The following is a 15,000-nucleotide window of genomic DNA, read 5'->3' as shown; positions in this document are numbered from 1 at the left end:
CAAACAACTCCTTGCATATAAAATTTCTCACTAATTGGATAAAATGGACCAATTCCTTTAAACTCACAAACTTCAAAAATTTATCCAAGAAGAAACAGATAACCTAAATAGTCTTATATCTATTAAAGAAACTGATTTTGTAATTTAGAACCTTCAAAAGACTTAGTTGTCTGGACTAAATTAAGTCTCAGCAAACTTTTATAAATGGCCAGAGAGCAAATATTTTAGGCTTTAGAGGCCATTTACTTTTAGTTTTAGATGTATGTCACATATAGACATTCTAGATCACAACTACTCAACTATGCCACTGTAGTGGAAAAGCAGCCATAGATGATAAGTACACAAATGGACAGAGCTGTGTTCCAATAAAATCTTATTTACGAAAATAGGAAGCAAGACAGACATGACCTGAGAACTATAATTTGTCAACTCTTGCCCTGGATAACTAATGGCACTTTCAAATTCTAAACTTTACAATTCTATACTTCCATGGTCAAAAATCACATGGATAGGGGCGCCTGGATGGCTCAGCTGGTTAAGCATCTGACTTCGGCCTAGGTCATGATCTCGTCATTCCTGAGTTCATGCACCGCATCGGGCCCTATGCTAACAGCTCAGAGCCTGGAGCCTGTTTCAGATTCTATGTATGTGTGTCTCTCTCTGCCCCTCCCCAACTCTCACCCATGCTCTCTCTCTCAAAAATAAATAAACATAAAAAAATAATAATAAAAATCATTTGGATAAATAGTTCAAGAAAAGGATGAAGCAATCACTATCACACATTGATAACAGACTATATTTTGACCAACACCTGTCAGAAATGTATATTATAGTAAAACAAAAAACCACGTAACGGATCACTTCAAACTAGTCATGAATGAATTATTATCTTAAAAAGATGAATCAAGGCCTTATTAAAGTGAAAAATCCTCAATTTTCCCATGTTAATAATCCCTTGAAAATAAACACAGTACAGGATTATCAACAAAGCCTAAGGGGTACCTGGCTGGCTCAGTCAATGGCACTTGTGACTCTTGGTCTTGGGGCTATGGGTAAAAGCTCCATGCTAGTTTCACAGATTATGTAAACATGGAATCTTTAAACACACACACACACACACACACACACACCTAAAAATTCAAGATGCATAAAATAAGGGTCTAAGTTTACTTCTGTCATTATGACCATAACAAACAACATCAAAAAATGTGGAGAAAAACACAAAAGAAAATTTATACTGCCTATTATCCCACCACATAGCAAAATTTACTAATATTGATGTGTTTAGAGGCTTAACCCTTTAATCCCAAACATTTTTTTTATATAAAATCTTTTCAAGTCTGTCGATATCCTAAGAGCATAAGGTAATATCAAGGATAGTCTAACAGCAATCTCACAGAGCCTAAAACCTAATCCATCTGCAGCCTGACACTGGGCAGGCTTCCATGTCTACTCCATCTTCCTAATCTCAAGAGACCATTCCACTACTGCTCCGTTAGGCCAGTACCATTTCATTTAACACATAAACATGCATCTTTCTGAACATAAAAGGTTAAAAACTTGCCATTAATAAATACTGCAATTCATAACTCCAGAGTAGCACCCATAGCAAGTACCTTGAACCTCTTAGAAAGCAACACAAAATGTTCACTCTCAACTCCCACCATGAGAAAAATCACACAATTTTTGACAACTAAGATTTCCAAATTAAATAAATGCTGCTCCATCAATAGAAACAAGTCCGACACATGCTCAAATTTTGCATTCAATGCAGCATCTATTTATGCCTAAATTCTCCCAAATATGCCAGGCAGCTCACAGAAAAGCTTACACTAACAAATCAATAAAATCATATGAAAGCACAGCTATAGAACTATGAACTAGCAATGCAGGTGAGAGTTTACTGCAGGAAACCCAAAGGTTCAAACAAAGATGCAAATCATAGCATAATGTATAACAAAACTCAGCCTGGGTGGCTGCACACGGGAGCCAACTGAAACATCTGTAACACTCAAGTAACACCAGACAGCCTAGCCTAGCTTGAGAGGACACTATAAAAATCTTTGTGTTCCACTCACTTCAAGCAGCTATACCACACCTGGGTTTACCTTATTTAGGGTGGAGTATCTAATTTCATAACAGTCATCTATAAAGCGGTAACAGTGGAAAACTCCACAGCCATTAAAGATGATGATGTAAAATCGTATTTGCTGCTGTGAAGATGCACAATGATAAAAGTATTAAGAGTTCAGACTTTCAGGTCAGAGATCTCAGCTGTATGTATATTCATTTTTAAGCAAATAACCACCAAGGGTTATTATGGCAGTAAAATAGGTAATAATGTATGTGTTTTAGCACAGTGGCATATGGTATGCAGATAATCCTTACTTTTTATTTTTAAAGAAAAAAAGAAGACATGGTAAGAACAGATATGTATGTACATCTACACATTATGCACAATGGAGGCTGGCATGCTGGACACCAAAAATAGGTGGTAGGAGTACACGTGATATATAACGAACATAGAATTATAATCAGAAAAAAAGTAAGCTACTCTAATTTTGAAAATAAGAAATGCAGCACAAAATGATATAGTAACAAGCTCTTCGAAGACTCCTTCAAAGGCTGGGAAGCTCTGGCTTTGCTAATATGATTCCAGGAAGGCATTTGCAAAACTGAGAAGAGATTAGCATCTAAATTAAGTGCTTCCCTTCACTACAGTAACAATATATCTTTGAAAGTGACTATTAACTGCATCCTATTCATACATTCCTTATCAAATTATTATCCAAATCAAATAAAAATTTTATACCTGCTGTATTAACATAGTCAAAGCTCTCAAATATATGCCCAGTACAATACCAAAAAATGCCCAGTTACTGAATTCCCCTTTTAGGATCCTAATACCACTGTAGCCAATGTTTTTGGGCAAGAACAAAGATAAAACTTATCCTTAAGCAACATCATCCTCACCAGGTCCTAAGTTCTACCCATTTTTTTTGTCTAAAACTAAAGTTTTAGGTATGAAAAATACAAGCTATGATAGCTACTATATATGGATACTGTACCATTTTGGACATTCAACGAGGAGGGTGATGCTAAACTCTTATCTACTCACCTTAACTGGCTGGTTACCCAGTAGTTACAACTACCCAAGAGAGATATAATGTGAACAAGTAATAAAAACTACTTACATAATTTTAAATTTTCTAGCAGCTGGGGGTGAGGGAGTGGGGAAGAAGAGTTTTGTTTATTTTTTGAAAAGGTCTGGGGGTTTGAAGATGGGTGTGGTAACAAAGACAAATAAGCGTGGTTACAGTAAATTCTACTACTGGGAAAACAACTCAAAGCAGATGCCCTAATAAAGGGTGAAAGCAACATATTGCAACCAGCATATCCCTCAACAGAGCCCATGTCTGAGCTGACAACAGAGCCTGCTTGGGATTCTCCTTCCCTCTCTCTCTGAACCCCAAGTGCACGGGAACACACGTGTGCTCTCGCTCTCTCTCTCTCAAATTAAATAAAACATGGAAAAAAAAAAGAGGGTTAAAACTATTTTAAAATTTAAAAAAAAATGTTTTTAAACCTCCATACAAAAAAGGAGAAAAAATTAGAATGCATATTCCTACATATGGTAGTGGTGGTTCAGTAATTTACTGCATATGCATAACTTTCAATTATGAAAAAATAGAGTGATAATTTTTTAAATTCAATTATATTTCATTTTATTTCAATCCATTTACTTTTAAATCTTTTAAGGTTATAACACCCATCCAAGCTGTTTTTCTTTCTCTAGAACCCTCCCAGGAGTAACCTTAAGCTGACAGAGCAGGAACAAATTAAACTTAACCACAATAACCACATTTCATTTCAAGGAAACCTGGAAATCATTTGTGGAACCACCAAGATCCATTCAATGTCAAAAGACCTCTACTGTCATCCATCTGAGGCATTTCCATAATGTTAAGTAAGTAAGGGTCAAATGCATTACTTTTAACATCAATATCTCTTAGCTCTCTACAGTTAAGTTAGCAATACAGGCAAAAGTAACTTCCAACACTTTAAACCACAATGCATGTAGGAACATTAAGGCTGTTGGCCTCCTGGCCCTTGGAGCCTTTAAGAGGGAGTCTGGCTCTCACCTGATGAATTAAATTTAACTCTACTATGACCCAGGATACCACTTTGCCTCACTGCTTGTTTCAGAGCACACAGTTTAATTTTTTCTACTAATGTCATCTGTATACTGACAGATCTACAGGAAGTAGAGGTAAACCACCCATGGCCTCCTTTCCTGTAACTTTCTAGAATGTAAGGCCCATAAGGGGAAGGATCTTTTTTTATTTTAGTCACTAATGTATCCCTAGCACCATGAATATCCAAAATTGTTCGTTTTATTCATTCTCCCAAGTCAGCATGAGTTTATAAAGCAATCACTTACTAAGTACCTCCTCTAGTATTACACTAGTTCCTGAAAGAGTATTTTAAAAATATTTCCTGTCTTTTAAAAGCTTAAAACACAGTTACAGAAATTACATGGATAAAGAAAATACAACTAAGCAACAATTCAGGGAAGTCAACAATTGGGTACAAAACTTCAACCAACAAAGAAATAATGCAGAATAGTGCAGTTTGAAATAGCCTTCAGCAAAGGGATGGGGGAAATGTGGGCCCTGAACCAAGAGCAGGTTAGGTTTTAAAGAAGTGGGAAAAGAATTTCAAACACATAATGAACTATGTCCTACTGAAGGCATAAGCTCAGGCTGGCCTGAGCAAGTAGAACAGACTAGAAAACAGAGAAACTGAGTAAAGCCTAGAATAAAGCAAAGGCAGTGAAGACAGTAAAGGACACATGCAATAAACCACCAGAGGAGTTTCTCTGCCATTGGAACCACCTGAGGAACTTTTAAAAATACTGTCACCTGGACCTCAATTCAGTGACTCTGATTTAAATGGGGTATAACCTACACATCAAGATTTCTTTTAGAGTTCCTCAGGGATTCTAATGTGCATCTAAAATTCAGAATCACTGCCACAGAGTTTGGAAAACCAATGGAACTTACTAAGTGGCAACACAGGATGAAGAAGCAAGACTAGAGACTATAGCAAGATTTTATTTTATCTATAAAAATAGTGACTAGTAAAAATTGTCATTATTATACATGCTCTATAGAGACCCTCTCAAAAGGAAACGATCAGTGCATCATTCCTCCTTTTACACAGTGCCCAGCACTCGACTTTGCATGTGACACATACTCAGTATGAACAGAGTGATAGGCAGACACTGCCAGTTGATTGTTACCAAAGGTTCTATATGTTTTTGAAAGCTTCATAAATAAGCAAAATTATAATCCCAGTTGCTTCTGCTTCTTGCAGACCCTATTACTTACTAAGCTTTCAAATGTGCTTCACTGCCCTCTCCCCCAAGCCCCCCACCTCCACTTTATCTTCACTCCATCACTTTTGACAGCACCTAGCCTGCTCAAGGTTACATGAGTCAATACAAAGGAACTAAATATTTTATCTTTAAGAAAAATATGCCCAGAGACAATCTTCTAAAATATAATCTCAATCTCAGGGTGACTGAGTGGCTCAGTTTGTTGGGCATCTGACTTTGGCTCAGGTCATGATCTCACTGCTTGTGAGTTTCAGCCCTGCCTGAGTCTTGGTGCTGACAGCTCAGCGCCTGAAGCCTGCTTCAAATTCTGTGTCTTTCTCTCTGCCCCTCCCTTGCTCATTCTCTGTCTCTCAAAAATAAATAAACATTTAAAAAATTTAAAAAATAAAAAATAAAGTATAATCTGAATCTCAAGGTAATATCTTTCTAAATATCCACCATGATCTTTAAATTTAAGCCAAACAAAGATCATTCTTCCGTACATAGATCCGTACAAAGATCTAGTTTTCCGTACATAATAAAATGTTATTATGTAAGAGTGATGTTATAGTCTTCAGGTCTTCAAGTATAAATGAGCGTTTCCTACATTTACTTACATCCACAGCACAAACTGAAAATATTCCTTGTATGACACTCTGGAGAGAAACTAGAAGGTTACTCACGACCAGAGACAACTAGCCCAAGATCCAACCAACCCCAAGACTCAAGGGATCATTAGGAAGCTCTCATATGCAGAATGGTTAGGAAGCTCTCATATGGAGCAATAAGAACAAACTTACCACATATTCTTCCCCCCCAAAGACTGTTTTCAAAGCGTTTTCCTAATCATAACTGCATTAGATTTTTTTTTTTTTTTTTTTTTTTTTTTTTTTTTTTTTACCACTACTGTACTACATGTGATAGCAGATAACTGATCCACACACATACACGGAGTCCGTTGTTTCCCTGTTTAAAACTTTTTTTAAATTTTTTTTAAGTTTATTTGTTTATTTTGAGAGAGAGAGAGAGAGAGAGAGAGCGAGCAAACAGGGGAGGTGGAGGGGCACAGATAGAGAGAGAGACAGAATCTCAAGTCATAATGTCAGCACAGAGCCCAATGCAGGCTGGAACTGACATACCGTGAGATCATGACCTGAGCTGAAATCAACAGTGGGACACTTGACCGACTGAGCCACCCAGGCGCCCCCGTTTAAAACTCTTACTATCACGAACCATTCTTCAAATTATCCATTTTTTTATATTTTCTGATTTTCAAACTTAGATAAGGTTTTTTAAATGTGCACCACATTGGGGCGCCTGGGTGGCGCAGTGGGTTAAGCGTCCGACTTCAGCCAGGTCACGATCTCGCGGTCCGTGAGTTCGAGCCCCGCGTCAGGCTCTGGGCTGATGGCTCGGAGCCTGGAGCCTGTTTCCGATTCTGTGTCTCCCTCTCTCTCTGCTCCTCCCCTGTTCATGCTCTGTCTCTCTCTGTCCCAAAAATAAATAAAAAATGTTGAAAAAAAAATTGAAAAAAAAATAAAATAAAATAAATGTGCACCACATTTTCACTATGACTTATCAGCTGCTTTTTCCATTTGATTTAACTAAGCCTCTAATCTCATTTTTCTGAGGTAGACTGCATATGATCAAAACATGGCAATGGCTTAAAAAATTCAATATGCTTCACTAATTTCACAATATGGTAGAAACAAGATAAACACACTAAGGCATTCATCCTCCCCCTAGGAACTCCATCATGACCCACTATTATACGTTCACTTAAATAGGCATATAAGTGAACAAATAAGATGTACAGCAAATGAATAAATGAGAAAGTATCAAGACCTTTCCCTGAAAAGCATTAAACAGGCAAAAATCACTAGTAAGAACCAGTTTGTATTGTTCCTTTTCCCTTTAAAATGATTTTATATAAATTTTATTTAATTTATTCCTTTCCTGCAACAGTAAATATTGGGTACAAGGTATAAATTACAATAACTCCAAGCGTTAAACAACTGGAATTGAAGTATTAAAGGAAATAGGAAGATAATGACAACAGAAATAAAAATTAGTAGATACAGTATTACCTAAAGGAAAAAATTTTTTATAGCACTGCTTTTCTTTTTCTATTTTTTAACAGCACCAGTTTTTATTTTATTTTATTTTTTTAACGTTTATTTATTTTTGAGACAGAGAGAGACAGACAGAGCATGAACGGGGGAGGGGCAGAGAGAGAGGGAGACACAGAATTGGAAGCAGGCTCTAGGCTCTGAGCCATCAGCCCAGAGCCCGACGCGGGGCTCGAACTCACGGACCGCGAGATCGTGACCTGAGCTGAAGTCGGACGCTTAACCGACTGAGCCACCCAGGCGCCCCATCAGCACCAGTTTTTAAACACAAACCTTAAAAATTCAAAATTACTACTCAGTTTGCCTAATACAGCTCTAGTTGGTAATTACCTAGTCTTATGACATTCTATACGGTTCATGAAAAAAATTCCCAACTATAAATATTTTCACCATTCTTTTTTGCCCAAAATTAGATGGCCACCTAGATGTGATAATGGAAATTTTGAGGATACTGAAGGCCATTATCCTTAGGACATGGGGGCTGAAATATTTAGTGTTTAAGCAACACAATGTCAGCAATTTACTTCCAAATGTTTAATAGAAAAAAATGTTATATGTATGTATATATCTATAGAAATACACCATACATTTATATACACAAACATACACATGTATCTAAATAATAACTAATGAATCTAGATAAAAAATAGGTGTTCACTCTATGATTTTCACAAGTTAAAAATTTTTCAATATGAAAAGTTGGGAGAGGCGCCTGGATGGCTCAGTCAGTTGGGTGTCTGACTTCAGCTCAGGTCCTGACCTCACAGTTCATGGGTTCAAGCCCCACGTCAGGCTCTGTGCTTCTGTGCTGACAGATCGGAGTCTGGAGGCTGCCTGAGATTCTGTGTGTGTGTGTGTGTGTGTGTGTGTGTGTGTGTGTGTGTCTCTCAAAAATAAATATTTTTTTAAAAAGATGGGGAACATAGAACCCCGTTTATTTATGCATTCCTTGAAAATTCTGCCCCACTGTAAAGGGTCACAGAGCCAAGAACATACTTGTCATTTTTAGTTAAAACATCTCAGATCCAGGGGTGCCTGGTTGGCTCAGTTGGTCAAGCATCTGACTTTGGCTCTGGTCATGATCTCACAGTTCAAGCCCCACATCGGGCTCTGTGCTGACAGGTCAGAGCCTGGAGCTTGCTTCATATTCTGTGTCTTCCTCTTTCTCTCTCTGCTCCCACCCCTCTCTGTCTCTCAAAAATAGACATTAAAAAAAAAAATTTTTTTAAACATCTGAGATCCAGCATCTGTTATGAAAAACACCTCTTACTTCAAAGAAAAATTCGAATACTCACATTACCCATGTACTCTGAGAGCAAGTCTTGCAGGGCCTGGCGGACAGCATTACACTCTGCCACAATTCTCTCACGCCGGTCATCACGCGTGCAAGACGAGTCAGCCATCAGGGCAGCCCCACTGATGATGCTCTCTAGGCGCTCCTCCAGGGAAGGCCTAAAGCGCTCCTCACTGAAGCTCAAGGGATCCACAATGATTTGTTTCTGCAGAGAAAAGTGTTATTGAATCTTAGTGCTCATTTCTGTTCCCTCCATTATTCAAGAAGGTGAGGAAAGTATTGATCAGAAACATCAAGGTTTAATACAAAAACTCCAATGCCTAAAAGCAAGTTATACTTCTTGGTAGATGAGAGACATACAAGTTGCCCTATGGTAGATACTGTTCTCAAAGGAACTGGAAGCAATACTTCCAAATGAATGGGGCCTAGGTAAGATCTACCACAAATGCAAATATAAATTATGCCAGCATAAAAATCATGTTCATGCTACTGAATCTGAACATCTACATGTCAGCTTACACATTATTAGTGAAGTTACCAAATGAGAACTGCAAGGAAAATAAGTTAACTCTCTTTTCCTTTTCTACGTAGAGTATAAAACTGCTCCATGACATTAGCCAAACTATTTCACAGCAAAAAAACAATAAAAACAGAACGACTCTATCCTCAAAGTTTGAGAAAGATGCATTTACAATCAATTCCAATCTATTTTCCTCATCTTACACATCTCATCTAACTGTATAAATAATGCAGTCAAATTTATCCTGTTATGTCTAAATTAGAGGCTTTCTTTACCTAAAGGCTTCCAGCTATCTGTGAGAGATGATAACAATCCATCCCAACAAAGCCACCCTGTGAAGTATAACTGCCCCAGTAAGAAGAAATCCTCACTGTCTCCTCTTCACTCCCCCCCAACTCCACTTAAATCCAACTTTACCAGTGATGCATGAGGTGAGGTCACAAGCAAGCTTTAAGTACAAGGTCAAACATCAATACCCCAAGGACAGCAGCTACTGGCCTCCCTCCAACTTTTCCACTTGATACAATTTATTCTGACACTGGTAAATGTCTGTGCAAATATTTTGCATTTAACTTTTTTTTATAGGGACTATTCTTACGCACTCATTTCAAGTTAAATGCCAAGTTTTTTCTTTAAAAAAGCTTGCCCTTTGCCAGTAAGTATACATCTATTTCTTCTTTCCCTTCCCAAGAATCATCAGTTTCAAAACTGAAAATGCAATACCTCAAGTTCATTATTAACCTACGTTTTAACGGATATTTTTCTTTTTTACTGTGTATTCAAAACTGAATACACAATGCCTTCTGACCAACAGGAATGAAGAATGAATCGTGATAGAATTTTAATAGAGTCACTGAGCTGCAACAGGCTTATGATCATTTCGTCCAACCCCCTCATTATATGAAGTTTCACTCTAGCCCTAAGAGGTTAAGTGGGCTCTGGCAGTTACTACTCAAGTTAGGGCAAAATGTAATCCTTAGTGCCTTCAAAGAGGCCAATACCTAAAACTGCCAAATTTGAGGGGGATGGAAAAAAGTGCCAATAAATTATAAGATGCATGGTAAATGTTTGCTATAATGTCATTTAATGTTTAAGGCTCCAGGGTAAAAAGTCAGTTCTAACACCATGATCTGTAGAATTAACACTGTCTTTACGATTTATGAAGTCTTAAATCAGCCATGTACATCAGCAAGGATCAGTTGCCCAAGCCAAAGTAAAAGGTGAGACAAAGTAAGAAAAGTTAAAGGCAAGGAAAAACTTTAAAACAAAATGCACTCCATTATATAGACTCTATATTTCAAAGTATTCCTACTTATGAAAAGATGCTAGCCACAGGCTAGTCAATTTTCTATGTTAATTAAAAAAATAGAGGCACCTGGGTGGCTAGGTCAGTTAAGCATCCTGACTCTTAATTACGGCTCAAGATCATGATGTCAGTTGTGAGTTCAAGCCCTGCATCGGTCTCTGCATTGACAGTGTGGAGCCTGCTTGGGATTCTCTCTCTCTCCTCTCTCTCTGCCCCTCTCCCACTCATAATCTCCCTAAATCAATCAATCAATTAATTAATTTTTATTATATTTGTTAAATATTTGTAATTATTAAATATTTATTAAACTTATTTGTTTGTTTATAAAAATGTAGGGGTGCTTGGGTGGTTCAGCCGGTTAAGTGTCCAACTTTGGCTCAGGTCATGATGTCACGGTTGGTGACTTCAAGCCCCACGTCATAATCTGTGCTGACAGCTCAGAGCCTGGAGCCTGCTTCGGATTCTGTGTCTCCCTCATTCTCTGTCCCTCCCTTGCTTGTGCTCAGTCTCTCTCAAAAATAAAAAAATAGATGTTTAAAAAAACAAATTTTTTTAATGTAACCCAACCAGTTGGCTTAAAAAAAAAAAAAACCTTAAAAAGAAATCTTAAACTGCTGCCATCTACTGGAAGCCATGAGGCATTGTGGGTAGAAGTTTTTGAAAAAAACACAAAAACCACCAAAAGAATTAAGGTTAGAGTTGATACACAGAACAGTGTGCACACAGAATGCATACAAAGAACAGACCCATGGCATCAACCATAAAAGATAATTATATGGAATTATGCTAAGAAAGTATTTTAGGCCCAAATTTCCTTCCACTTGATTAAATTTTGTGATTATTGAGAAGTATATCATCTAGGCACACAAGTAAGGACAACATTGAAGATACTCTGTGGTAATCACTTATGATGTGTCTGTGGGCTCCAGGCAGGAGAGTCTACATACACTTTGCCTCTATATCTCAGAGAGCTTTCATCTACCAAAAGGTTAAAATCTTGGGTGAAATCAACCAAACTCATATCTTCAACAGAGAATGATCGGATAGGACACATAAGTTACATAAAAGAATTCATAAGTTTAACACAAAAGAAAAAGAACAAGAAAAACGTTGTAGGCCAAGTCAGATCAAACTGACTGAAGATTTCTAAAATTTCTTTTGACACAGATTACAAATCTAAGTAGAAATTGAACTTTCATCAGAAACCTTGATCACATTTCCCTAGAAGTCTCTTAACTTTGGGTGGATGGTCGAGAACCTGATGTTTCTTCCCAAGTGTAACTTACATCAAAGTTATTGAGCGCATAAGCCAGTTCTCCTCCTCCTCCACCCTGGTGCTGGGAAGCATCGTCTGATGCAGTGGCCTGGGCTGCATTGGAAATGCCTGTGACCGCCTGCTGCAGCTGCTTATATATCAGGTCTCTGTTAGCCTTATAGGCTGCAACATCAGGGTGCTGGAGGCATGCCTGGGACGCAGTATAAAGGATCGGAACATTTTTCTGCAGGATTCCTCTGGCTGCAGCCATCTGATCACGATGGCCCACATCTTTCAGTTCCTATAAGAGGAAAACAAGAAATTGGAGCAGTCTTTATATGGGTTGTAATCATAAAAAAACTTGTCAGTAAATGCTGAAAAGTTAAGAATTTCTACTAATTAGACACAATACTTTCATTAACAGTTTAGCTTCATAACAAAGGAGGCAGCCTGGGTCAGTACATAGAGTTCAAACTTTTCCAAACCAGACACTTCTGAATTTGAATCTCCAGCTCTTTTACCTGGCTATTGTGATCTTATTTAAAACTCCCATCCTCAGGGCACCTGCCTGGCTCTGTCATTAGAACATGAGACTCTCTTGATCTCTAGGTTCTAAGTTCAAGCCCCATGGTGGGTGTAGAGATTACTTAAAAATAAAAATCTTTAAAAATAGAATAAAATAAAATCCCCATACTCAGTTTCACCTTCTGTAAAACAGGAACATAATATATTTGTCTTCTAACTGTCCTGAGGATCAAATGGGATAATGCATGTAAGCCACCTAGCATTAGCACTAACTAAAAATCAAAGCACAAAATTGACTAGGCACTTTCATCACAACTACATAAAGTTGTATGTACCTATTCCAACCAAATTAGAAAAATCATTCAAATACACATTTAAATAGGGTAAGATTTAGTTTGAGTACTTGTCATTAAGTCACAAAAGTTCATTATAAGAGTTTTGTTAATTTGGGCTGGGACACCACAGATGTACATGAACTATGCAAACCAACTAGGTGAGGATGCGCCAAGCTGTTCTCTTAAGTACACAACTCCCCCACCCCACTCCCCATCCCAAAGATGGCCTTAGGACATAGGTCATTAAGGCATAAAGTTGAGATTCATGTGCTCCATGACTTTAATCCGAAAGGTTTTTATTTGATTGTCTGGGGCATCTGGGTGGCTCAGTCATTTGAGAACATTCTACTCTTGATTTCAGCTCAGGTCATGATCCCAGAGTCCTGGGATTCAGACCCGCATCAGATTCTGTACTGAGTGTGCAACTTGCTTGAGATTCTCTTTCTCACTCTGCCCCTCTCCTCTACTCACACACTCTTTTTCTCAAAAGGTTTCCATTTTATTGTAATACTTTATATACATGCAGTCTTAAGTGAAACTGTCCTTTTCAATTTCCTCTACACCATAATTATAATCCACAGTTTAAAAAAACTTGAGATTCCTAGCATGGATCTTACTACTGACATCTATTAGACTGAGTGGATATACTAAGTGACAAATAAGTGATACCAAATAAGTGACAAATAACCAAGATAGGAAGAGGATATTTCTGGTATCCCATTATTACTCAAAGTGCTCAGGAGGAGAGGGAGAGACTTAAGTCTTTAGTAAGTATGTATTACCACCACAAAAGAGAATTAGAAGTGATAACACTAACTGACCACCTGATCTGTTCTATTTTACCTGTGAATAGAATTCTAATGTTAATTACACCAACTAAACCCTACAGTACAAATTTAAATGTTTTAAAAGAGTATTACATGTGTAAACAGTAAGAGAAAATTAACTAAGAAAGGCCAAAGTCAATAACTCAATTTGAAGTCTGACTTAGCCATTTAATGGCTCATCTTTTTAGATGAGTTCCTAATTAAGCATTAGAGACATCTAAGTGGTTTCTTTTTTCTGATAACTTCATTTCACTATATATTTTAGGTTTGCATCTTTACTCAAACCTTGTATAATATGACAGCTTACTTTTCTTCCTAGAGTTCTTTTCTCATTTGGAATCTGAATTGCAAGTAATAGCTCACAGCACTCCAAATGCCCTGTAGCATAGTACATTAGGCTACATACTCAGAAACAGGACCCTATGGATTTATTAGAGAATCAGTGATCATTTCAAGATTCAAGCAATGACAGGGGGCTAAGGCTAACCATTAAGTTAAAACAGATGGTGGGTACATTCTGTGTGGCATTTTCTAAATGCCTGGCCATCACCACAACCTCAGAGACTGTGAAGTCTTCTAGGGAGGCATTTGCATCTAAGTACTTATATCGTCCTCTGTTTCATAAAATGCTTTGCAATTAGCTTTGGAATTCTTCCCTAAGTATCTATAACCTAGATCAATACAGTCTCTTACAAAGGTTACCAAAGACACTTGTGGTGACCAAAAGTTAATAGATGCCAGAATTACTATTCAACACTTGACTTTCCTAAAGCCCCTGCCTGGCCTGGTATGAGAACTTCTACCTTTCTAAAGACTAGAGTAGGTACAATATTCAGAAACAGGACCCCATGGATTTAGAGAACTGATGATCACCTCAAGATTCAAGCTATGACAAGGGGCAAGGGCTAACCATTATGCTTAAGCAGCTGATGCACATGTTGTGTGTGGCATTTTCTACACATCTTGTCCTCATCACAGTTTATGCCTGAGAGGTTTCTATTTACCAAGTAAGGGGGATATATTTTAACCTATGATGAAAATGACAACTATATATCATCATTTGTCCTAACTGCTAAAGTGTTCAGCTTTCTCTCAAGAACTACTTTTGTCTTAGTACAAAGAAACTAGATTTTGTTAAGTAAACATAGGAAAATGGGCACTACCACAAGGCAGCACTATTTACTATTATAAGAATAATAATCAATCTTAAGTATTATTTTCAAAATATGTAACAGTGATAAGTAATCTGGATTGGTGAAAAAAAATGAGCTATTAAGGAAAATAATAGATTACCTATGAAATCAGAGTCCCTTGGTCTACTTTAGCCAATTTTTCCCAAACTTTATCAATCCAATTGTGTTTCAAGCACACTCAGGAGCAAACAGAAAACATGAAGAAGAAATAACGGCTTTCAATGTGATTTCAACTAACC

At 37.5% G+C, this 15,000-nt stretch overlaps 1 protein-coding gene across 3 annotated transcripts in view; it reads right to left on the bottom strand.

Moving 5' to 3' along the window:
* CTNNA1 (catenin alpha 1) overlaps positions 1-15,000 on the bottom strand; it is a 178,477-nt gene that overhangs the window by 99,705 nt on the left and 63,772 nt on the right. For all 3 annotated transcript variants that reach the window (XM_042936417.1, XM_042936424.1, XM_042936407.1), the window contains exons 6-7: positions 11,913-12,182; positions 8,802-9,005 (exon numbers count right to left, since the gene is read on the bottom strand). In XM_042936417.1, the coding sequence (XP_042792351.1) occupies positions 8,802-9,005; positions 11,913-12,182 (474 nt within the window). The remainder of the gene's footprint in view (positions 1-8,801; positions 9,006-11,912; positions 12,183-15,000) is intronic.

This window comes from Panthera leo, chromosome A1, assembly GCF_018350215.1.
Source record: "Panthera leo isolate Ple1 chromosome A1, P.leo_Ple1_pat1.1, whole genome shotgun sequence".
Classification (NCBI taxonomy): Eukaryota; Metazoa; Chordata; class Mammalia; order Carnivora; family Felidae; genus Panthera; species Panthera leo.
This window is presented reverse-complemented; position numbering and strand designations above follow the sequence as displayed.